The sequence below is a fragment of the Streptopelia decaocto genome (assembly GCF_964273445.1).
Source record: "Streptopelia decaocto genome assembly, chromosome: 1".
NCBI lineage: Eukaryota > Metazoa > Chordata > Aves > Columbiformes > Columbidae > Streptopelia > Streptopelia decaocto.
Window position 1 is genome coordinate 211,915,857 of NC_138663.1, and position 25,222 is coordinate 211,941,078.

The window sequence follows — 25,222 nt, forward strand, 5'->3', positions numbered from 1 at the left end:
GGTCTTTAGGATCTACTGTAGCCTTATCCTTCTTTTTACCTGGAGGAATGGCTGCGAGCAATTGGAACAAGATTAAAAGACTAGCCTGTTGGGCTGTAAAAGAATTTAACACAACCTCTGATATTCTTTCAGGCCTAGCCAATGATGTAGATAGCTTACAACATGCAGTTTTACAAAATCGTGCAGCTATCGATTTTCTCTTGTTAGCTCATGGACATGGCTGCCAGGAATTTGAAGGGATGTGCTGTATGAATTTGTCTGATCATTCGAAAAGTGTCCATAGGCAGATTGAAGAATTGCGGGACCGAGTACATCTTGTTACAGTAAGAACAGACGGGTTTGACAGCTGGTTGGCTTCTTGGGGTATTACAGGATGGATGAAAGATTTGCTCAAACAGGGAGTTTCTATTCTTTTAATAATTTGTGTGCTGTTAATAATGATTCCGTGTGTGTTGCAGTGCCTTCAGAAATCGATAACTGCTTCAATGAATAAGATCTTCCTTGTACAGCAACAGGGCTTCGCAAAAACCCCCAGTGCTGAAATGTTGGTGAAGCAAGATGTCCTGGAATTAGTCGGACGTCGACCCTGGGAAGAGTCAGATGATTGAAAACAAAAAGGGGGAGATGTGGGTTGTCTAAATTCATATGATGTGAATTGATCTATAACATAGTCTTATATACATATAATAGGTTAGCTAGTCTGTTGTAAGAGTAGGCCTTGGTAACAGTGGGAATGCCCTGTAGTGGAAAAACCCAACGTGATGAAGCCAAGGACAAGAAACAAAGGACTTACAGTGAAAACCAGGTGTCTTCTCCTTGCAACAGAGTATATCTTATGACCATGAAACTAGCAACTATTAGCAACTATTAGCGATGGGAATGTAGCTTGTAAAATCTTCTCAGCCGAACTAACTTTGCAAAATGTAACTAATCAGTATGTAACACGTAAGCCTTAGACTATATAAATGTCTCGCCTCTGATCAATAAATTGGATATCTTGCTTGCATCAAGTCGTGTCCCCGTCTCTTAGTCGCGGCACATATTACGTGCTTCTGTGTATTGCCTCTCTGAAAATCAAGCCGCTTGTCAGGAATGTGAGTTAATTGTTTTACTGGTTGTTGTTAGAATTGTTTCTTTGTGGTGTAAGTACACCGTAAAACCTTCTTCCCACTTTTCCCACTCGTGCTGCAAGCAGCCCTGTGCTTCCCTCCCCCCTCCCTCTTCTTTACTTACGAGATGGGGTCTGAAATGACTGTTTTCAGTCGTGCTCCTAAGAAGTCGATATTGGGAGGTGTTTTAAAACATAGGAAAGCGCTTGGAAATATGAGGAAGGAAGATCTTGTGAAATATTATAATCGATGGTGGCAGCTGTGTCAGTGAGATGAATGGGAAAAGTGGCTGGAGGATAGAACCTTGAAGTATGACAATTTGTTGCAATTAATGCAGAGCCGAGCGGGGCGGAGCGGCAGGACTACACCTCCCGTGCTGCCCCGGCGGCGGGCGGCCCTCCCGGGCGGACGCTGCCGGCGGCTCCCGGCGCCGCCTTTGTCCGTGCGGGGCTGGCGGCGCGGCCCCGGCGCAGGTAGGGGCGGCGGGCGGCGGGCCCGCGGCACGGGGATGGGCGCTGCTGGCCCGCGGGGTCCCGGCGCTCCCCGGCCGCGGGCATCCCCCGCCGGGCGGCCCCGGGACGGGACCCCGGCCCCGACGGCCTCTCCCGTGCTCTCCCTTCCGCCGGCCGCCCCCCAGCCCTGCCGGACCCCCCCGCACTCCCCTTAGGGCCCGGCTCCCCCCGGCGCTCCGGCCTTTCCCCGGCTCGCCCCGTGGCCCCCGTGCAACGCGGACACGCTGCTCCGTGTCCCAGCCGCCCGGGCTCCCCTGGATCCGGCCCTGGCGGCCCCGGCGCTGGGAAGGGCTGGGCTGGGGCCGGGCCGGGTGCTCAGACCCCCAGGACACCCCGCACATCTTCCTGCTGCCCTTGTGGGGCACCGGAGCAAGATTTGGGTACTCGGGAGCTTTCAATACCCCCCTTTTCTTCTTGCCTTTACTGCAACATGGCTGGGTCGGTGGGTGACGCTCTTTGGGTCGGTCCTTTTCCCAGTAGCTGTGGAGGCTCGGGGTGCAGGGAAGGCAGGTGAGTGAACTTGTGCCCCTGATTTCTTCATTAAATTCTTGTGCTTCCAGGAACCATCTGTCCTCGCTGCGCCTGGATAGATACTTGCACGGGCCTCCATCTCCCCGCCGAGAGCAGCGACGCACCGGGCTCCAGGCTGCTGCGGCAAGGTGGGGGTCAGGCACGGCTCCTCTCTCTGTACACCACAGGCTGGGATTACCGTGGTTGGTTCCATGGTGCAGCTGCGGCAAAACACCAATGGGACCCGCTGGGTTGGGAGACTGGTTGGTACAGGAGGTGTGGGAGAGAAGTGTTTTGAGACCCGGTGTGGTGCAGGGTGCTCCCGTTCCTGCCCGCTGAGCCGCACCACAGGCAGGGTGTCACGGTGCTGTGCCTGGTCCTGGTGGGTGATCTGGTTTGTGAGATGGTTTGGGGACAGGGCACAGTCCCCACTGCTCTGGCGTGGGTCCCTAATTGGCACGGGCAGGGAAATCCTGCCTGTAAGCCTGCCAGCCCTGCCCCTCTGCTGGCACAGCTGGTGGGGTGTCCCCAACCCAGCGACCTGCTGAGAGAGCCCCCTGTGCTGCGGTGACCCTGTTGTGTCACATGGCTGTGCCAACACCGCCCCTCTGCCCTCGCCCTTCCCTTGCACAGGAGGCTCGTAGCTCTCCCAGCGCTGCTCTCACGTTGCTCCCAGTGCCAGCGGGGCCCTACCCGGTATTGGCAGGATTTCGGCAGAGGTGTTTAGCAACCATGCGGTGGGGTGTGCTGATCCGGGTGTGCTTCTTGCTGCAGATGTTGGTGACGTTTGAGGACGTGGCGCTCTACTTCTCCCCCGAGGAGTGGGCAAAGCTGTCGGGCTGTCAGCAGCAGCTCTACCGGGAGGTGATGCTGGAGAACTACCAGATGGTTGCCTCGCTGGGTGAGGACTCTCTCTGGTGATGTTGGGCTGGGGTCAAGTAAGAATTCATCTCTTTAAGTGAGCTGGAGCCATTGAGAGGGCTGTCCAAGAGTTGACGTGGTGGTTGCAATTGCAGGTTTACCCTGCCAGGCAGCCTCCTGTGGGGAGTGTTTCTGAGAGAAAATGGGATGGGGTGGAATAGCCCATTTGAGATGGAAGTGACTTACAGTGCTCATCTAGACCAACTGTGTGACCACTTCAGGGCTGACCACAAGCTGCAGCGTGTTGTCCAAATGCCTCTCAAACAGGGAGAGGCTTGGGGCATCGACTGCCTCTCCAGGCAGCCTGTTCCAGGGTTTGACCACCCCCTCAGTACAGAAATGCTTCCTCATGTCCAGTCTAAACCTCCCAGGCGCAGCTTTGAGCTGTTCCCAGGTGTCCTGTGTGCAGGAGAGTGGCCGAGGTGACGGGGGCGAGGCGAGAGGAGGCTGTAGGTGCAGGGATGTGGGGGCTGAAGCCGCAGCCTGGCAGGGACAGGAGAGAGGAGCGGGGTGGGGGGGATGCTGGGGCTGTGGGTGCGGGGGCCGGTGCTGCTGTCCCGGCAGTGCGGGAGAGGGGGCTTCTCTCTGTGCCCCGGACAGGCTGGGCCAACGTTAAGCCAGAGATCATCTGCACGATAGAGCGAGAAGAGACACCGTGCGTGCCAGAGCCCCTTCAGGAGCAGCAGAGGCACCAGAGCCCTGTGCCAGGTGGGTATCGAGGGTCACGGGGGTTCAAAGTTGCACCCTACTCTTGCTGAGGGTGATCCATGCAACTGCAAGTGTGGGGGGCTGGCAGGGTGCCCTTGCTGCTCCCCATGGGGAGGTGTCCAACATGCACATGATGTCAGTGGCAGTGACCCCGTTTTCTCCTCCCCAGCAGCTGTTGGCCCCGGGACCCAGAGGGAGGTCAAGGGAGTCAGGAGCTTTGTCCAGAGGCAGCAGCTGCTGAGTCACCAGCACATTCACAGTGGGGAGAAGCCCTTCAGCTGCACCGACTGTGGCATGAGCTTCAGGGAGAAGAAGACCCTCGTCATCCACCACCGCATCCACACCGGGGAGAAGCCATTCACCTGCACCGAGTGTGGCAAAAGCTTCCGTGAGAAGAAGACTCTCATCATCCACCAACGCATCCACACCGGGGAGAAGCCTTTTACCTGCAATGACTGTGCCAAGAGCTTCACAGCAAAGAAGAACCTCATGAAACACCAGCGCATCCACACCGGGGAGAAGCCCTTCACCTGCCGTGACTGTGGCAAGAGCTTCTCAGAGAAGAAAAACCTCATCATCCACCAGCGCATCCACACTGGGGAGAAGCCCTTCACCTGCAATGACTGTGGCAAGAGCTTCAGGGAGAAGCAGAAACTCATCATGCACCAGCGCATCCATACTGGGGAGAAGCTGTTCGCCTGCACTGAGTGCGGTAAGAGGTTCAGCCACAAAAACAGCCTCCTGATTCACCAGCACATTCACACTGAGGAGAAGCCCTTCACCTGCACCGAGTGCGGCAAGAGCTTCACAGGAAAGCATGCCCTCATCATCCACCAGCGCATCCAAACCGGGGAGAAGCCCTTCACCTGCACCGAGTGCGGTAAGAGCTTCAGCCGGAGGAGAAGCCTGCTTGAGCACCAGAGCATCCACACCGGGGTGAAGCCCTTCACCTGCACCGAGTGCGGTAAGAGCTTCAGCCGGAGGAGAAGCCTGCTTGAGCACCAGAGCATCCACACTGGTGAGAAGCCCTTCACCTGCACCGAGTGCGGTAAGAGCTTCAGACAGAAGAGCAGCCTGCTTGGGCACCAGAGCATCCACACTGGTGAGAAGCCCTTCACCTGCACTGACTGCGGCAAGAGCTTCAGGGTAAAGTGGACCCTCATCATCCACCAGCGTATCCACACCGGGGAGGAGCCCTACAAGTGTTGCAAGTGCGGCAAGACCTTCAAGCAGAAGTGTCACCTGAAGGGACACCAATGTGTGCCGAAGGAGCCAGATATTGTGCTGGAGGGTGTCCAGCAGAAGAGGGAGGGTGCTTCCCCAGCAGGGGGGCCGGCAGAGGCCAAGCCCTTCCAGTGCGGTGTTTGCGAGAAGCGGTTTTGGAAGGAGAGGCTCCTGCTGGCTCACCAGCGCACCCACGGCACCCCCAGCCTGCAGCCGCCTCCGCAGCCTGGCACCCCCTGAATATTCTGCTGAGGGGCCTGTGGGGTCTGGGGGCTGCTGTGGGGTGGCTGTGTGGGGATGTCCTGGTTTTGTGTTGGTCAGAGTTAATATTCTTCCAAGTAGCTGGTTTAGTGCTGTGTTTTGGAACTAGAATGAGAAGAATGTACATCTAATATACAGATGTTTTGTTTGATACTGGGCAGTCGAGAACTTTTTGAATGAATCACTTAGAAGTATTAGACACTGTGATTTTTAGTATACTATCTACTTTGCATTAGTTAGTAGCTAATTTTGCTGAAATCTCTTAACTGTGTTTTGTCAAGTTCTGCTCATATTCAACAACCTTGTGCCTACTGGAGGAAAGCAAAGCAGCCACAGAACATCAACGTTCACAGAAGGCTGAAAGGCTCGGAGGCCCCTGCAACACGGCAGGATGACAAAAGGCTGAAAGGGTTGCGGTTGAGATGAACGAACAACATAGACCAAGTTCTTCCAGGATGAAAGTAGTAGATGCCATTTATTGCCACAAGTGCATTTTTATACAGTTTTACCAATTCTTGTGTTTCTTCACTATTGGTTACAAGTTACAGCAGTCACATCTCATTGGGTAGTTTTGTTATCATCAACCTTACTCTTTCACTCCCTTCTCTCTCACGGGTACATCCTTAACATCTCCGGATACTCCTTTACTCCTGTCTTTCTCATGGGTAGGCCTTAATATCTTCAAGGCTAATCTCTGTTCCCACACCCTCTGTCAGGGAATCCAAGGACCCACCATAGTCCCCCACAGCTGCTCTGAGGCTGGACCAGGGTCTGGACGTCCAGGGATGGCCCATCAAGTGCAGGAGCTCCCACCAGCACTGTCTGTTGGAAAATACAAGTTTTGTCCAGTCTGTGTCTTTCCTCTTCTCATCTCCACCTTCCCTCAATGTCTTTTATTTCTGCCTTGCCGGCTTCTGTGCTTCCTTGTCCTGATGTCTGACTCTCTTTGGACTCCTGTTTTGCACAGGAGCTGCAGATTTTGCCATCAAACATTCCTTGGAAAAAGCAAAGGACAAGCTTGGCAGCCAACCCCCGCATTGCTATGTTCTGCACCCCTGAGCAGGAAACACAGGCAGAAGCACACAACTCTGAATGTCATGGAGGAGGGCACATCTTGGGACCATTTATTCCAAGGGCCTGCTCAATAAGGTTGCCCTGGATTACGTTGCTGAGTTGAATTTTTCCTATCTCCAAGGCGGAGTGGGTGGCAGGTGGCCGGGCTGCCTTCCTGGAGCAGGTGCCTGGGGGTGGCTGAGAACTTCCCCTGGGAAAGTGACCTGCCTGCAGCGCCAGCGAGGCCCGAAGGACACGGCCATGGCGCTGGGCAGCTGGCTAAGGGCAGCCTGCAAGGAAGGGGGTCTGGGGAAGGTGCTGCCAACCCTCTGGGAGAGGACAAACCTCTGGGCCTGGCCCCTGATGCTGCCCCTCGAGAAAGGGAGAAGAAGTGGAGGAAGCCAACAAACAAGTGTGGAATCTCCCAGTGCAGAAATGAATGGCAACTTTATAGTGCCGGTGCAGAGGGATCACGGCCAGCACTCCGGGACCGTGCACGGCTGGTCCCACGGCGTCGTCGGGGCCGGCTGTAGGGATTTTGGGCCTGACGCTGCAAGCGGGAGCGGCCTCGTGTTCACACAGGCCCAGGGGACTGGGAGTGTTTGCCACTCTCCTGCTCTGTGGAGCTACTGGAAGACCCCGAAGACTCCTGGCTAGCAGTGCTGGGGCTGTTGGTTTCCACTTCCACGGAGCTCTGGGATGGCCCCAATGCCTCCTGGCTAGCAGTGCTGGGGCTGCTGGTCTCAGGTACTCGGCAGGCAGATGGCCTCTGCACTTCCTGGCTGGGGGTGCTGCTCTGAGCACTCGGGGATGGCCCACGGTTGGCCCCACGGTGACATCTGGGCCGGCTGTAAGGATTTTGTGCCCGACGCTGCAAGCGGGAGCGGCCTCCTGTTCGCACAGGCCCCGGGGGGCTGGAGCAGCCGTTGCTCTCAAGCTCTGGGGAGGTGCCGGAAGACCCCAATGGCAGCTGGCTGGTGGTGCTGGGGCTGCTGGTTTCCTCTGCCAGGGAGCTGTGGGACAGCCCCAGCGCCTCCAGGCTGGCAGGGCTGGGGCTGCTGGACTCGGGTATTGCGGACAGGTGTGATGGCCCCAGAACCACCTGGCCGTGGGTGCTGCTCTCAGCACTTGGTGTTGGTGTGCCGCTCCTCTCACGGTGTCTTCTGGGCTGGCTGTACAGATTTTGGGCCCGACGTTGCAACCGGGAGAGGTCTCTTGTTCGCACGGGCCCAATGGATCTGGAACATTCTCCATTCTCAGGCTCTGGGGAACCGTGGGAAGATCCTGATGGCAGCTGGCTGGTGGTGCTGGGACTGCCATTTTCCAGTTCCACAGAGCTGTGGGATGGCCCCAGTTCCACCTGGACGGCTGTGCTGGGGCTGCCGGTGTCTAATCCCAAGGAGCCATCAGTTGGCTCCGATGCTGCCTGGCTGTCCGGGCTGGGGCTGCTGGTCTCCACTGCTGGGGCTCCAGAGGAGAGACCCGATGCTTCCTGGCTGCCTGTGCTGGGGCTGCTGGTCTCCAGTGCCAGGGAGCTGTGGGATGGCCCTGATCCTGCCTGGCTGGTGGTGCTGAAGCTGCTGGTCTCTGGTGCTGGAGATCGAAGAGACGGCCCTGATGCTGCCTGGCTGGCAGTGCTGGGGCTGGCGAGCTCTGAGCTGGCACTGGAGGCTGTAAGGGAAAGCAAGAAGGTCAAGGGCACGGCCCCCCAGGCCTGAGGCAGGATCGGCCAGAGCGGGGCCCCAGCCCTCCTGGAGCAGAGAGGCTCTGCCTAGCCCAGCCGGTGCCCCAGTGCCAGGCTCTGCCTGGCCCCAGCCCCGGGGCACCCGCGTGCTTTGCCTCTCACCAGTGCCCAGGCCAGCACAGCTGTCACACTCCCAGAGGGCCCCACTGGTCCTCAAGCCAAAGCAGCCTCTGTGGGTGCCCTTGGCGGCGCAGGAGCGGCACAGGAGCAGTTGCCAGGGCCTTGGGAAGCAAAGGGGTTCATGGCTCTGTAGACAAAGTGACTGCAGCACAGGCTTGTCCAACAGAGCTCTTGTTCGCAGTCCTTCTGCTTTGAGCCCTTGGCGAGACAGAGATCCCACGCAGAGCCCCAGGGTGCAGCTTGGGCAACTTACCCCTGTCCCTCTCTGTGCTCCCTGCCTTGGGGACAAAGGCACTCCCTGGCATCACAGCGGCTGTGCCTGTCACCGAGGTCTGCATATGCATTGTTGTTCTCCCACAATGGCATTCTGATGGAGAAAGGAAAATGGATGAGCCCCTGCTGGCCCTGCATAAGGCAGGTGCAGGACGTCCCTGCTCTTCTTTCCCCCCTGTCCTGTTTCCAGTTCCTCCATGAGGCTGAAGCCCCGACTCACGGGACAGCAGATGGCCAGGACTGCTGGGGCAGTCCCTCCATGGCACAGCTTGCACCCCCCTGTCCTGTGAGCCAGGCAGAAGGACACCGACCTGAGGGGGACTCGGATCCCCAGGGTGAGCATTTCTGGGACAAAACGAGCCTTATCTCGACAGAGAGGGCACTGGAAACAAGAAATGCCAGCACCCGTAGCCTGTCCCTGCAGGAGAAACACAAGGGGTGTGAGTGAGGCCCTGGTGCTGCTGAGCCCTGCGGTGCCCCGGGGCCGAGGGAACGGCTCCCACCTGGATGCAGCCCTGGTGGAACCAGGCGTGTTGGCACGCCGGGCACACCATGGTGCCGTAGGACGGTCTGTCCTCCACAGGCTCCAGGCAGATGAGGCAGGCGCTGTTCTCCGGAGCTGCCTGCGGTTCCTGCTGGGGACGGTGCTCCCAGCAGTAGGACCTGGGGGCAGGAGGAAAGGGATGGGCGAGGTGAGAAGTGCTGGGTCCTTCCCCGAGGCTGGTGAGGAGGGCACAGGAGGTACCTGTAGTGAGGAAGGAACTGGGTGACGCATCCACCCTCCAAGGCGCAGGGGAAATGGAAGCTGCTGTTGCAGCCTGTCTCCCGGCAGGTGATGGTGGCCCCGCTCTCGCTGCAGACGAAGCAGTCCTGAAAGGGCAGAGCAGCCCCTGTCAGCTGCAGCCTCAGGGCGCCACCGCCAGCCCCGCAGCTCCCGACAGGGCCCAGGACGTGGCCGCTGCTTGTCACACCCCGCAGCTCTGCCTGGCAGACGTGGCTCCTGTGCTGGAGTCTCTGCGGAGCTGCTGGGACTGTTGTCCCAGAGCTGGTGGGAAGGTGTGGCAGATGTCCCCACACCACACCCGAAAAGCACCAGGAACTTCTAGACCAATGGATGACTATGGTTATGCACACACCCCTTGGTCGAGAGACAGCACCCTTGATCAAGGAAAAATGCTTTGGTTGAGAGAAGTTTCTGGACCACTACCATAAATGACCACAACTCAGATTCAGCTTAGGGAACCCCCTTTAAGTTGGTGTTCTCAGAGCAGCAGCTCTGCAGTTGAAGACTCTCCTCCTTAGACTGGGACACCATGTAAGGAAGATTCCTTTAAGAATGAGACCCCTCACTGGCAAGCGATCTTCTGGGTTCCCTGGACAGTTCTCTCATATGAGTGGAAAGATTCACATAACTCTGTCAGAGTGCTGAATATTTTGGGGTAAACCCTGTTTCTCATTGGTTTCTGCTAAACAGTTCTGGTTGGAATATAGACTGTTTGGAGCTTATCACCTATCTAAATTATGTTTTGGGGTGCCTCCATGACAGAAGGGCTGGGATTTACTTCTCAGGGTCTGGGGCAGGCTCCTGCAAACATCTCCTGGCACAAATCTCCCTGTTCCGGTCAGGTCCTCACCTTCTGCGCTGCCTGCTCCACTATATGACGAATGTCCTCAGGGAGAAATCCCATGAGTCCATTATCGTTGGGCTGACGCTGAAAAAGCTCGTTGGCAAAAAAATGCAGAAGAGAAAAGACGAGGAGCTGATGAGGAGAGTGTGTCCGGGACTGCCTGGAGGGAGCAGCTGGAGGGAGCCCCAGAATAACTCACCAGGCAATACAAATGGGCACAGAGCCCTTGTGCCTCCAGGATGAGCCCGCAGAGCTTCGGGTCAGTGTCTGCCCTGCGACACAGCAGGCAGGCTGCAGGGGAGAGAGCAAATGCCACAGGCATGGGCACCTCTGCGGGGTGGGGGAAGCGTCCCTGAGGGGTTGTCCCCAAGGGGCTGCTCTGTCCCTGCCTGGCTGATGGGCAGGGCTGGAGGCCATGGGGACCAAGGGGTCATTGTGGGCACTGGGGTCCCAGCAGGTGCCCACAGCCCAACCTGGGCCCCACTTGCTGAGGAGAGGAGGCACCCTGGCCCAGAGAGGCTCAGAGTTCCTGCCCCCTGCCACCGCTCTCGGCCCCGCACCGGCTGCCCCGACAGCCCCTGTGCCGGGCTGCGGGAGGGATGCTTTGCTCTCACCCCGCTCCATCGAGTCAGGGAAGTTTCTTCTTCCTTGCTGATAAGCCACTATGGCAACAGTGGGTGTTTGGAGAGTCTCTGTCCCAGCAGCGCTGAGCTGTCTCCTCCAAATGCTCCTCTGCTACCTCTGCGGGAGAAGCCAGGTGCAGGTGGGCTTGCAGCACAGCCCAGAGCCCCGAGGTGTGGGGCCCCCTCCTGCCTCAGCAGCCCCGTCCCTGCCCTGCCCTCTCCTCACCTCGCCAGTTCACACTGACACGCGGCCTGAGCCCAGCGCTCCTTTTTATGGGCTTGGTCCCGCGGGTCACAGTGGCCACCGTGACAGCAGCACCGCTGCCCTGCCTGCACACGAATACGGGCGGGGTCACCCTTGGCCACATGTCACCCACTCTGAGACGGCCACCGCCTCACAGAGGTGTGTGTGAAGGGCCGAGACGGGGCCCGGGCCCTTGGCACCCACATAACCGGGTTGGCTGCTCCTGCGGCAAGTGCACCTGCCACCCACTGTGCCTTGGAGATAAAAAACATCCAACTCGGCAACGTAATCCAGGGCAACCTTCTTGAGCGGGCCCTTGGAATAAATGGTCCCAAAACGTGCCTTCCTCCATGACATCCAGAGCGGTTTGCCTGTGTTTCCTGCTCAGGGGTGCAGAATACAGCAATAGGGGGGTTGGCTGCCAGACTTGTCCTTTGCTTTTTCCAAGGAATGTTTGATGGCAAAATCCGCAGCTCCTGTGCAAAACAGGAGTCCAAAGAGAGTCAGACATCAGGGCGAGGAAGCACAGCAGCTGGAGAGGGAGAAATCAAAGACATTGAGAGAAGCACTTCCCAGATATGTAATGAATATGTTTGATCTGTGCAAGGGTGAAAAATCATGGACTCCACACAATCCAATATGAATTCAAGCGAAGCCATTTATTACAGAAACAAGCCTCCTTATATATGCAGTTCTTTCCTGATCACACATCCATGCTCCACGCATGCATTAGTGTTCATGAGCTGTCCATGTGCCTGAGTCTCACTGCTAATAGGTCTGTTGATTTACATCGTGTTTTCAGCTTTCCAAGGTGGCCTTGAAATTCTTTTGGGCCTGACTAGTTTAATAACAAATCTCCATCTAATAGAAACCCATCCACACATTAACTTCAAGAAAATCCCTCAAATCTCCCACAACTCCCCCTTTTTGTTCTTGAACGAGCCAGCCCTTGTTTCAACACGCTGAATCATCTTTGAAATACACTGCAACATACAATCACATCACTAACAACATAATTACAATTACATATAATGCAGTTGAGCCTTACTTAATAAGATCAAACAACTACCCACCTATTCCCAGGCTTTTAAACCATTTGTCAAACCCTAATTCTACTATGACAATCTTAGTAACGTACTGTTTTAGTTTGTCTAAAGTACTATGAATAGATTCCGAAGGATCAGACAAGTGAATACAACACATTCTCTCAAATTCTTCACAACCCTGACCTACTGTTAAAAGTAAGAGATCTATAACTGCGTGATTTTGTAGAGTAGTATGCCTAATAGCATCAACTGCTACTATTAACTGAGTTAGCATCTCAGAAGTTAGATTAGCCTGTTTAAAAGACCAATAGCTTAACTTTGATATGTCTCCTAAAGCTTGGCCAGCTGCCAGACTAGGGAGAAAGAGTGCAGTAGACACTATGGTAGGAACGTCCCATAATTTTACCTCATTTTTGCATTGACTGTCTCAGTGTAATATCGCCCTTTTGGCTCTCCTGATGTTTGCTCAAATTGCCATTCTCCACAGAACGTACACCACCTGCTTGCTAATAGGCTTCTAGACCACCAGGTCTGTGAGCATCTATAACACTGAATTAGGATCCACGGTTTACATCTGAAACAGTCCTCACAACCTGTCTCCCTCCTGTCCATCTGCATCTGTTGAATCTTTGTTGCCTTCATTCAGCCATGGCTTCACCCGTTTCACGGGAATCCACTTCGATCCTTGGCCTGTAATGACACAAGCATAACCTTTTCCACAAGTTATTAATTGATGTGGCCTTTTCCATTGACCATTAACTAGTGATTTGACCATAAGTAATGAAGGTTCTTTCTGATTTAGCATGGTTTTGGGTCATACTTGCAAAGTGTTTCATCACATACGGTGCTTCTGACAATTGGTTTCAGGCACCTTTATCATAGCTTGATATGCAAGGTCCGTTGACTGCCTCAGGATTTCAGAAACCAATCGTGCCTGTAATTGTGGTGTGTCAATTAGTGTCTCTTCCAAGAGCTGGGGGATGCCTTTCAACAAATCCCCATCTTTCTGTCCTAAATGAGCTACAGCTGTTGCATTGCATAGGTCTAATTTTGCTGACTTGCGAGGGGGAGATGGGACCCGTCCGAGTAGGCAAAGGAATGTTTGCCAACAGCCACCCGGCCTGTCCCCACCAGCCGGCGTGTCCCGCCGTGTCTCGGTGCCCCCGAGCCCAGGACTCCATTTGCAGGGGACCCGTGTGGCCAGGGGTGGCGGGCAGGGCCAGGGGCCGCAAGGACACAGCGGTGCTCCCGGTGCCCGCCCCCCCGAGCCGAGCGGGGCGGAGCGGCAGGACTACACCTCCCGTGCTGCCCCGGCGGCGGGCGGCCCTCCCGGGCTGACGCTGCCGGCGGCTCCCGGCGCCGCCTTTGTCCGTGCGGGGCTGGCGGCGCGGCCCCGGCGCAGGTAGGGGCGGCGGGCGGCGGGCCCGCGGCACGGGGATGGGCGCTGCTGGCCCGCGGGGTCCCGCCGGAGGGGACCCCGGCCCCGACGGCCGCTCCCGTGCTCTCACCTCCGCCGGCCGCCCCCCAGCCCTGCCGGACCCCCCCGCACTCCCCTTAGGGCCCGGCTCCCCCCGGCGCTCCGGCCTTTCCCCGGCTCGCCCCGTGGCCCCCGTGCAACGCGGACACGCTGCTCCGTGTCCCAGCCGCCCGGGCCCCCTGGATCCGGCCCTGGCGGCCCCGGCGCTGGGAAGGGCTGGGCTGGGGCCGGGCCGGGTGCTCAGACCCCCGGGACACCCCGCACATCTTCCTGCTGCCCTTGTGGGGCACCGGAGCAAGATTTGGGTACTCGGGAGCTTCCAAAACCCCCCTTTTCTTCTTGCCTTTACTGCAACATGGCTGGGTCGGTGGGCGACGCTCCTTGGGTCGGTTCTTTTCCCAGTAGCTGTGGAGGCTCGGGGTGCAGGGAAGGCAGCTGTGAGCAGGTGAGTGAACTTGTGCCCCTGATTTCTTCATTAAATTCTTGTGCTTGCAGGGACCATCTGTCCTCGCTGCGCCTGGATAGATACTTGCACGGGCCTCCATCTCCCCGCCAAGAGCAGCGACGCACCGGGCTCCAGGCTGCTGCGGCAAGGTGGGGGTCAGGCACGACCCCAGCTCTGGGGACACCACGGGCTGGGATTACCGTGGTTGGTTCCATGGTGCAGCTGCGGCAAAACACCCATGGGACCCGCTGGGTTGGGAGTCCGGTTGGTACAGGAGGTGTGGGAGAGAAGTGTTTTGAGACCCAGTGTGGTGCAGGGTGCTCCCGTTCCTGCCCGCTGAGCCGCACCACAGGCAGGGTGTCACGGTGCTGTGCCTGGTCCTGGTGGGTGATGTGGTTTGTGAGATGGGTTGGGGACAGGGCACAGTTCCCACTGCTCTGGGTGGGTCCCTAATTGGGATGGGCAGGGGAAACCTGCCTGTAAGCCTGCCAGCCCTGCCCCTCTTCTGGCACAGCTGGTGGGGTGTCCCCAACCCAGGGACCTGCTGAGAGAGCTCCCTGTGCTGCGGTGACCCTGTTGTGTCACATGGCTGTGCCAACACCGCCCCTCTGCCCTCGCACTTCCCTTGCACAGGAGGCTCGTAGCTCTCCCAGCGCTGCTGTCACGTTGCTCCCAGTGCCAGCAGGGCCCTACCCGGTATTGGCAGGATTTCGGCAGAGGTGTTTAGCAACCATGCGGTGGGGTGTGCTGAGCCGGGTGTGCTTCTTGCTGCAGATGTCGGTGACGTTTGAGGACGTGGCGCTCTACTTCTCCCCCGAGGAGTGGGCAAAGCTGTCGGGCTGTCAGCGGCAGCTCTACCAGGAGGTGATGCTGGAGAACTACCAGATGGTCGCCTCGCTGGGTGAGGACTCTCTCTGGTGATGTTGGGCTGGGGTCAAGTAAGAATTCATCTCTTTAAGTGAGCTGGAGCCATTGAAAGGGCTGTCCAAGAGTTGACGTGGTGGTTGCAATTGCAGGTTTGACCCTGCCAGGCAGCCTCCTGTGGAGAGTGTTCCTGAGAGAAAATGGGATGGGATGGGATGGAATAGCCCATTTGAGATGGAAGTGACGTACAATGCTCATCTAGTCCAACTGTGTGACCACTTCAGGGCTGACCACAAGCTGCAGTGTGTTGTCCAAATGCCTCTCAAACAGGGACAGGCTTGGGGCATCGACTGCCTCTCCAGGCAGCCTGTTCCAGGGTTTGACCACCCCCTCAGTACAGAAATGCTTCCTCACATTCAGTCTAAACCTCCCAGGCGCAGCTTTGAGCTGTTCCCAGGTGTCCTGTGTGCAGGAGAGTGGCCGAGGTGACGGGGGCGAGGCGAGAGGAGGCTGTAGGTGCAGGGATGTGGGGGCTGAAGCCGCAGCCTGGCAGGGACAGGAGAGAGGAGCGGGGTGGGGGGGATGCTGGGGCTGTGGGTGCGGGGGCCGGTGCTGCTGTCCCGGCAGTGCGGGAGAGGGGGCTTCTCTCTGTGCCTCGGACAGGCTGGGCCACCGTCAAACCAGAGATCATCTGCAAGATGGAGCGAGAAGAGACACCGTGCGTGCCAGAGCCCCCTCGGGAGCAGCAGACGGACCAGACACCTGTGCCAGGTGGGTCCCCAGAGGGGGTTCAGGTTGCACTGTCCCCTTGCCCCGGTGTTGCTTTTTCCATGCAAGACACGGAACCTGACACACCAATGTGATGTTCACAGAGTTCGCTTTATTGTCTGACCGGGCTAGCTTTATAGCAAAGCTGCCCTGTCCACACGCCTTACAACAATGTGATTGGTTGTAACTCGTGCTATACAATAACGTGACAGGCTGCATGTACTTTCCAGGCGCTCTGCATGCGTGTGTCCGGCGATTGCTCACTCATTGTTACCTTCTAATGGTGCTCCTTTAGTTTCTTTTGTCTCTGGATTCACCTCCCAGCCAGGCTGGTGACAACCTCATCCCCCCGGAGCAGGGTGGGGGCTCTGCCACTACACCCTGGTTGATCCATGCAACTGGAAGGGTGGGGGGCTGGCAGGGTGCCCTTGCTGCTCCCCATGGGGAGGTGTCCAACATGCACATGATGTCCATGGCAGTGACCCCGATTTCTCCTCCCCAGCAGCTGTTGGCCCCGGGATCCAGAGGGAGGTCAAGGGAGTCAGGAGCTTTGTCCAGAGGCAGCAGCTGCTGAGTCACCAGCACATTCACAGTGGGGAGAAGCCCTTCAGCTGCACCGACTGTGGCAAGAGCTTCAGCACCAAGAGGTATCTAATAATCCACCAGCGCATCCACACTGGGGAGAAGCCCTTCACCTGCACCGAGTGCGTCAAGATCTTCATACACAAGAACAGCCTCCTGAGGCACCAGCGCATCCACACCGGAGAGAAGCCCTTCACCTGCACTGACTGTGGTAAGAGCTTCAGGGAGAAGAAGACCCTCATCATCCACCAGCGCATCCACACCGGGGAGAAGCCCTTCACCTGCACTGACTGTGGCAAGAGCTTCGTGGAGAAGAAAAAACTCGTCATCCACCAGCGCATCCACACTGGGGAGAAGCCCCTCACGTGCCCTGACTGTGGTAAGAGCTTCAGGGAGAAGACGACCCTCATCATCCACCAGCGCATCCACACTGGGGAGAAGCCCTTCACCTGCACTGACTGTGGCAAGAGCTTCATGGAGAAGAACAATCTCGTCATCCACCAGCGCATCCACACTGGGGAGAAGCCCTTCACCTGCACTGACTGTGGCAAGAGCTTCAGCGCCAAGAGTTATCTAATCATCCACCAGCGCATCCACACTGGGGAGAAGCCCTTCACCTGCACCGACTGTGGCAAGAGCTTCAGCACGAAGAGGTATCTAATCATCCACCAGCGCATCCACACTGGGGAGAAGCCCTTTGCCTGCACTGAGTGCGGTAAGAGCTTCATACACAAGAACAGCCTCCTGAGGCACCAGCGCATCCACACCGGGGAGAAGCCGTTCACCTGCACTGACTGTGGTAAGAGCTTCAGGGAGAAGAAGACCCTCATCATCCACCAGCGCATCCACACTGGGGAGAAGCCCTTCACCTGCACTGACTGTGGTAAGAGCTTCAGGGAGAAGAAGACCCTCATCATCCACCAGCGCATCCACACTGGGGAGAAGCCCTTCACCTGCACTGACTGTGGCAAGTGCTTCAGTGAGAAGAAGAAACGCAACAACCACCAGCATATCCACAGCAGGAAGAAGCTGCCCGCCTGCACCGAGTGTGGTAAGAGCTTCAGCCAGAACAGCAACCTGCTGAGACACCAGCGCATCCACACTGGGGAGAAGCCCTTCACCTGCACTGACTGTGGCAAGAGCTTCACAGTAAAGCAGGCCCTCATCATCCACCAGCGCATCCACACGGGGGAGAAGCCCTTCACCTGCACTCAGTGCGATTAGAGCTTCAGCCACAAGAGCAGCCTGCTTGGACACCAGAGCACCAGAGCATCCACAGCGGGGAGAAGCCCTTCAGCTGCACCGACTGTGGCAAGAGCTTTAGGCGGAAGTGGAACCTCTTGGGACACCAGTGTGTGCACAAGGGCCCAGGGTTGGTTCTGGAGGGTGTACAGCAGAAGAGGGAGGGTCCTTCCCCAGCAGGGGGGCAGGCAGAGGCCAAGCCCTTCCAGTGCGGTGTCTGCGAGAAGCGGTTTTGGAAGGAGAGTCTCATGCTGGCTCACCAGCGCACCCACGGCACCCCCAGCCTGCAGCCGCCTCCGCAGCCTGGCACCCCCTGAATCTGCTGCTGAGGGGCCTGTGGGGTCTGGGGGCTGCTGCGGGGGTGGCTGTGGGGGGATGTCCTGGTTTTGTTTGGGACAGAGTCAATGTTTTTCTGAGTAGCTGGTTTAGTGCTATGTTTTGGAATGAAAATGAGACGAATGTTTCTAATATACAGATGTTTTGTTTGATACTGGGCAGTCGAGGACTTTTTGAATTAATCACTTAGAAGTATAAGACACTCTGATTTTTAGTATACTGTCTACTTTGCATTAGTTAGTAGCTGAAATCCCTGTGTATTTTAAAGTTCTGCTCATATTCAACAAACTTGCACTTGAGGAAAGCAAAGCAGCTACAGGACATCAACGTTCACAAAAGGCTGAAAGGTTTCTTCTCGGTGGCAAATAATGATAGGACAAGGGGTAATGGGATCAAGCTGGAACACAAGAGGTTCCACTTATATTTGAGAAAAAACCTTTTCTCAGTACAGGTGACAGAGCACTGGAACAGGCTGCCCAGGGAGGTTGTGGAGTCTCCTTCTCTGGAGACATTTAGAACCCGCCTGGACATGTTCCTGTACGACCTCACCAGGGCGTTCCTGCTCCAGCAGGGGGATTGGACTGCATGATCTTTTGAGGTCCCTTCCAATCCCAAACATACTGTGTAATGCTGTGTGATAAGACTGTGTGATTTTTAGTATACTGTCTACTTTGCATTAGTTAGTAGCTAAATTTGCTGAAATCCCTAACTGTGTGTTGTCAAGTTCTGCTCATATTCAACAACCTTGTGCCTACTGGAGGAAAGCAAAGCAGCTACAGAACATCAACGTTCACAAAAGGCTGAAAGGCTCAGAGGCCCCTGCAACACGGCAGGATGGCCAAAGGCTGAACGGATGACACTCCCAAACAGAACTCCCCGAAACGGAGCAGAACCAGAATGGGTCTCTGTCCCTGTCTGTCCCAACTCTGCCCCAGCTCCATCCTGACTCTGTCACCAGCCGTCAGATCGCGAGTCTCCAAATACGAAACATGATGCTGATGGCATGGAAGATCCTTATTGATCGGTCTGGATGTCCACTCTATGGCGAGCTCGGCAGGCCCAGTGATCTTCTCCCAGGGCTGAACTGACCAGCGCCTGCGTCCCCGCTTGTGTTACCTCTGCGAGGGAGCTGAGGGGCTACTTCAGAGATCCCCCGGTCGAGAGGGAACTAAGAGAAAACTTGCTCTTTGCAAATGCATTCGTGGCCTCTGGCTCTTCTTGTAACATGCCTGCGCTTGTGCACACACCACACAGAGCTTCTTGATGGATAACACAACGATACGTTATCAGAGGTGTGTCACAGTTACTTTTTAGCATTTTCTCCTTCATTAGTCCAACAAAGGATGTTTTTTCTCCACACATTGCAGGTCCAGCATCAGTCGTTAGCCCCCGCAGCTGTTCCCATGGTAATTTATGATTACTTGTGGACTTCTCCTCCACATCAAGTATGTCCTTCCCTGTTGTCTTCCGTGAACGGCAATGACATCCAAGAGCTCCCTGTGACAGACAAGTCTGCCTTGACACCTCTTATACAAACGGATAGATGCGCTGTGTCTGCGTTGTCTGTGCTTTCATCAACGGGTAATGAAAAAGCCAGATCACCGCACGCCTCTTCGTCCAGCTGTGTTGTCAGACTTCCTGCCTGTTCCGTAACACGGTTTGCCGTGGTGTTTCTTGACAAACTGACTTTTGCAAAAGTGTGTATTTGATGGGGGCACTCCTGCTCACACACCTTTAGCGTGCACTGCTTCAAAAATGCACCCTCTGGAAAGCACTTGGAAGCTCCAGCGATTTCTTTGGCCACAACCAAGCTAGCTTTCACTGTTACATCATTTTTGGCTACAGCTCTGGTCATCATATTCTGCTCTGATTGCAGTCTGCCTTGCAATTCTTGCACCAGTTGTTGTTGTTGTTGTTGAAGGCTAAATTTAGCATATTTAGTTCCGTGTTAGGTCTCAAAATGCTGACGTGCATTGCACTAGTTTATCACCAACGCTGTCTCATAACACAAAAGGCATACTGTGTTTTCCCCTTGAAACACAAACACACATTTGCATTCCCATCTATCATTAACCTGTCTTCCTTCTGCATTGATCTTTCTGTTACAGGACATTTTGGTGGTTAGGATTGTACTACCAAAGATGGTATGGTGCACCACCGAAGTAAAAGACCAAGATGCCCTTTAGGACCAGGTTAAATAATACTCAGGCCCTCTCCCACAGGCTCAGCGTTCCTTCAAACCTCCTTCCCCATACAGCAGAGGTGGCCGTATCCATGGAAGACAATGTAGAATTCAGGAGTGGGATCCTGGCTGCTGGTTATAAATAAAAATTATCTTTTTACAGGTACTTTTTAATAATGAGACGTAATTGCTGAAGTTCATCAATCTGGCTGATTTATTTAAAAATTAAATGTTTGCCTAGTTGAGGGAACCTCTTTCCCGCTACTGCTCCCCCAGTCCCTCCGCATAATTCTTGTCTGTCTTTTCTTTCAGTGCCCCAAGGCAGTTACTCGTGTCCCACATCACTCTCACCTCTTACTCTTCTTACACTCTCCTGTAGTTGCGGACACTGCCAAGGTTATTGGTGAATTTTGCGTGTCCCATAAGTGAGAGGGGCGTATTTGCCAAGAGGGGCAGACAGCACGGGTGACCAAAACTGACCAACTAAGTATTCCATCCCATACACATCATACACCCAATAGAAGTGGGAGATTATGAGGGTCTCGCTCTCTTCAACCATGCTCGGAATCTGAAGAGGACCCTGCCTGTTGTACCTGCGATCCAAGGCCCGGTTCCAGATGCTGCATCCCTGAATCCAGTTCCGGTTTGCTGCGGAGTCCAGCCCAGGACATCCGGGTGCTGCCCTGCAGCTGCTGGAGCAACGCCAGCTCCGCCGGGCAACGCTGCCCTACCCGGGAAACCAAAGATTGGGTTTGTATATTTTGTATGATCCCTTGTGGGGGGTCTGTCACGTGGGCACCCTGAGGTTAGTTTAAGGGACAAGAGGGTCCAAAACAATTTTTATTAAACCGGTGAGAAACAGGGTTTTAGCACTCCAAAAGTGATTTAAATACAGGTTCGGATATCAGTTGAGGAAAATTATTAAGGGGCAGCAACTGATACAACAGGAGGTCCACAGAGTGCATGCACGTGGCTTCACCAAAAACAATGACGGAGCCACCCCTGAGTCCGGGAAGAGTCCACACTTGCCTGAACACGGTGTGGGATTATTTTAAAGGGATACACGTACCCGTCGTGAGTACGGGAAGCGTACACTCGCGATTCTGCGAGGGTAAATTTATAGTACACTTGCAATCGTGCGAGGAGAAATACACGTGCAAATGTGCACGGAATATTACACGTGCTTATGTGGAAGCACGGGAGGAAAATACACTCGTGAATCTGCGAGGATTAATATTTACACGTGCTTGTATTGAGCATGGAAAGTACACGTGCAAATGTGCACGGAAAGTAGATACACTCGCAATCCTGCGAGGGTTAAATTTACTTACACGCGTGGCGGTGAGGCAAGCGGAGTCTCCGTCCCGGGGTGGGGGCCGTGGCTCCTGGCAGCAGCAGCTCAGCTCATAACTCCAGGAGATCATGCGTAAGGCCACACGTCTCGACGAGAATCCCGTTTTTTTTATAGCCTGATCAGATGTGACTGTGGGCACTCCAGAAGCTTCTCTGCACCCCCACACTGGCTGTGAGTGCCCCTGAAGCCTCCAAACACCCCCCACACTTTCTGCAGGTGCCCAGCGGCTCCCTGGCACCTCGGCACTCCCTTCTCCTAATGGCCCTGGCCGGGGGGCTCTGGGGCCAAACAAAAGAAGCTGTTGGCCTCAAACAGCAGAGAGAGAGGGAGATGTGTTTACTCCTTCCATATCGAAGGGGGGAGGGGGAGATGGGGTTTGCATTCTGCCACAGGGTCCATTCATCTTTTCCCCACTTTTGGCCAGCGTCACTTCTTAGAGCAGTATCAAACTTATTAATGGATCTCTTATTTCATGTTAGATCATCACAGAGCTGGACACTCAGACCGTTATCATTAGCTCCAGGGAGCAGGAAAATCAAGGGACAGATTACTCTGATATAACATTCCCCAGTCCATGTTGCTGCTAATGAATTGTATGCATATTGGCCACAAATGTACTAATGACCCTTTAAAGCTCAGGTACCATTCTCAAACAGACCTGTGGGGATTAACGGGTTCTGCAGGTAAGTTGAGTTGGCCCCTCCTAATGGAGTGGATTGTGGTATGGTCCGATTTGGGGCAAAATCTGTGGCTTTGCAAAGCCAGGCACCCATCTCAGATTTCCATTTACCTTTAATGCTAATCTTATATTTCCAGCCATAAATTGCTGTCTGCTCAAATGAGGACCAATAAAAGGCTCCCCGAGCCCCTTGCCCTGTCCCAAATGTAGGGGGGCTCTTCTGAAGGGTGCTGGCACTGCTCGCAGCAGAGATGCAGAGGCAGTTCTCTCGAGTAACCAGCCAGCCTCTGGCTTGGGATTCTCAGTAAAGATCTTTAGCCCCAGTGTGTTGCCTTTTGAGATCTAATCATTCTAATAACATTTCCCAGTATTCTGACTCAGGGTCGTTCCATAGGGGAGCAAGTCTGGCCGACTCATCTGCTTTGCTCTTTCATCGGCTGGCAGGAGTCTCATTCTTCTGATGGGAAGCGACTCATACTTGCAAAGTGTTTCATCACAAGGCAAATTTGGGCTGCACCACTTAGATATAAGTGATTCATCACATACAATGCTTTTGACAATTGGTTTTGTGGTGTTTTCCCTACTTCTCACCCTTTTTGTTAAAAAAAAAAAAAGAAAAAACAAAAACAAAAAAACAGTTCAGAATCAGATACATGTGTTGGACCTTGACTATGTACTCAAAATCACAAATCAAATTTAGAGGTTCCTCCTTAAAAAGCTCTAAGTAATGTAAAGCTGCACCAAGTTCTGCTAACTGGGTTGAACCTTCAATAATTTTTACAGAATGATGCCAATCGTTATCTTCACGTCAGACACTACAGCTTTATGAGACTGCCCAGAACCATCAACAAAAACTGTGCAAGTATGTAGGATCAGACGAGATACAAGTATGGTCTGTGACCTGATGTTAAAGACTTGCAGGTTCTGCAGCAATTTACATTTAGGCATGCCAAAAGCTGTGCTGTTAAGAAAACCAGCTAGTGCAATTTACAAGGACATAGATTACAAAGAAAAAAAATCAAAACTAAATTTCACAAATGGCACATATATGACAAAAGGATCATGGCCTATTAAGACTTAAATTCATTCCCTGCATTTCTTGATCAGAGTAACAATTGGTATATCAGTCTGCTAGCAATCTCATCATACTGTCCCACAATAGCCACAGGTTGTTTCTATGTCGTAGCTATAAAAAGACAAATCTGCAAATTCAATCGAATGCAGTCAGCCTGTAAGGTTGTCATAAATTTATTCCTCAAAGTTTCTAACTCCATCTTGGCTGACATGTTTGTTGGATATTGTTTTCCCTTACCGGATCGAATCTCTGTTTCAGTTCTATCAGTGTAGTGTTTGCTTTATCGAAACATTGGCTGTTAATACTAGTGGAAATACAGCATTCGAAATACCAAGTTCACATCCATCATAGCATTTAGGATTTGTTTCTGGTCTTTGTTAGTTTGTTTTTGTTTTTGTTTTGTTGTTGTTGTTGTTTTGTTTTGTTTTCTTCTGTTTTTTGTGGGATTCTTTGTGTGCGTGTGGTTTTGTTTGTTTGTTTGTTTCAATGTGAATCAGAGTTTAACAATTTAAGTTCTTTTCTGGTCTCAAAATTAGCAAGTTATCTTCCAGTACCAAACTTCACCCATTTTTTTCCAAAGTTCTGCAGAACAACATTAATTGCAATATGGCACTAAACCCCAGAATTCCAGATTTAAGCTACATTCGAGTACAGTGTCGTTTCAAGTTTTCTTTTATCAGAATATTTCCCCAAAAGTAACTCAAATGTGTAAGGATGCATCCTAAGGGGGAGCAAGGTGGTATTTTAGCAGCGGAACCGGTTCCCATTTTGTGATTATCACCCAAACAAAATTCTTTTGGTACCAAATACATATATATGCAAACTAAAATACTGAGCTCAGATATGCAACCAAACACCAAGTTCAAATATGCAGATAGATCACAGTTACACTAATTCAAGACAACATCTCGATTTTAGCATTGCACCTTTGGGCCGCTCACTGCTCAGCAGGTGGAGGCACCGCTGGGTCTCCTGACAAAACAGGTCAGTGCGGCTGGAGCCCCATGGGCACCCGCCCCCGATGCCCTAGCAAGCTGGGCTGGGCAAGGCTTTGATTAGCGTCTCATCTGGGGCGCTGCAACTGTTATCCCAAAAACAGGGTTCCTTACCTACTGTGCACACAAAAGAGCCAAGTTTAGTACACCGAGATGAGACACAGCCTATCACAGAGCTGCACAAGGCTGAATGCTGGAATAAAGCTAGAAAGAAAAATAACAGCTACTACACACAAAAATTTTACCATCAGATTCACGCAGTAAAGAAATAATTACTCCTGATCTTCTGAATTATCACAAAATGCACATTTGAAGTCCACGGACTCTCATTATTTAACAGTCTGTGAAATCACCATACCACACAACAAACACCTACCAGAACTGCAACATGCTTAGACAGATACCTACAAACAGGTTAATGAGGAAAGTATCTTGCAGGCTTCAGCAAGTTTCCTGTGACCTGTGTTATCAGTTAATTCTCTCTCAGCTTGTTGAAGTTCAAACCGTCCCACCTGTAAAACTGTCTGTAATGATCTAACGATCTCTTGTAGAGATTTATTTTGTCCTGCTCTTCTCGCCTTAAAAACAACATTAATTGAAACACAGTGTTATACTTCGAAGTTCTATCCTCCAGCCACTTTTCCCATTCACCTAACTCACACAGCAGCCACCATTGACCATAATATTTCACAAGATCTTCCTTCCTCATATTTCCAAGTGTTTTCCTATGTTTTAAAAGACCTCCCAATACCAATTTCTTAAGAACATGACTGAAAACAGTCATTTCCGACCCCATCTTGTAAGTAAAACCCATGAGAAGAGGGAGGGAGGGAGGGAGGGAGAAGCACAGGGCTTGACACGCTCCTGACAAGTGGCTTGATTTTCAGAGAGGCAATACACAGAAGCACGTAATATGTACTGCAACACCCGCAGATAACACGTTGACAGCAAACATTAGCATTCTCTACTGCTAATTTCAACGCCAGTGCGTCCTTAGCTTCTAAGTTTTCAACCTGCTTATTGATAGCTTCTTGAAGATGGTCAATAAATTGCATGTAATTCTCATTGGGACCCTAATTAATACTTGTAAATTATTTGGCTGCTTTGTCGGTTTCAGGCACCTTTATCACAGCTTGATACGCAAGGTCTGTTGGATGCCTCAGAATTTCAGAAACCAATCCTGCCTGTAATTGTGGTGTGTCAATTAGTGTCTCTTCCAAGAGCTGGGGGATGCCTTTCAACCAATC

The 25,222-nt window shown here is 53.6% G+C and overlaps 2 protein-coding genes across 2 annotated transcripts in view; both read left to right on the plus strand.

Annotated features, from left to right (window-relative positions):
* Positions 1-1,864: 1,864 nt before the first annotated feature.
* LOC309438074 (uncharacterized protein) overlaps positions 1,865-25,222 on the plus strand; it is a 28,976-nt gene continuing 5,618 nt past the window's right edge. The window contains exons 1-5 of the mRNA XM_082048981.1: positions 1,865-2,001; positions 2,182-2,280; positions 2,906-3,032; positions 3,653-3,760; positions 3,930-5,306. Of these exons, the coding sequence (XP_081905107.1) occupies positions 2,906-3,032; positions 3,653-3,760; positions 3,930-5,224 (1,530 nt within the window). The 5' untranslated portion in view covers positions 1,865-2,001; positions 2,182-2,280 and the 3' untranslated portion in view covers positions 5,225-5,306. The remainder of the gene's footprint in view (positions 2,002-2,181; positions 2,281-2,905; positions 3,033-3,652; positions 3,761-3,929; positions 5,307-25,222) is intronic.
* Positions 13,963-20,003, plus strand: LOC309444419 (uncharacterized protein). The gene is made up of 4 exons (XM_082062212.1): positions 13,963-14,047; positions 14,673-14,799; positions 15,426-15,533; positions 16,036-20,003. Exons 2-4 carry the CDS (start codon positions 14,673-14,675, stop codon positions 17,334-17,336), a joined length of 1,536 nt encoding a protein of 511 aa, XP_081918338.1. The 5' UTR covers positions 13,963-14,047; the 3' UTR covers positions 17,337-20,003.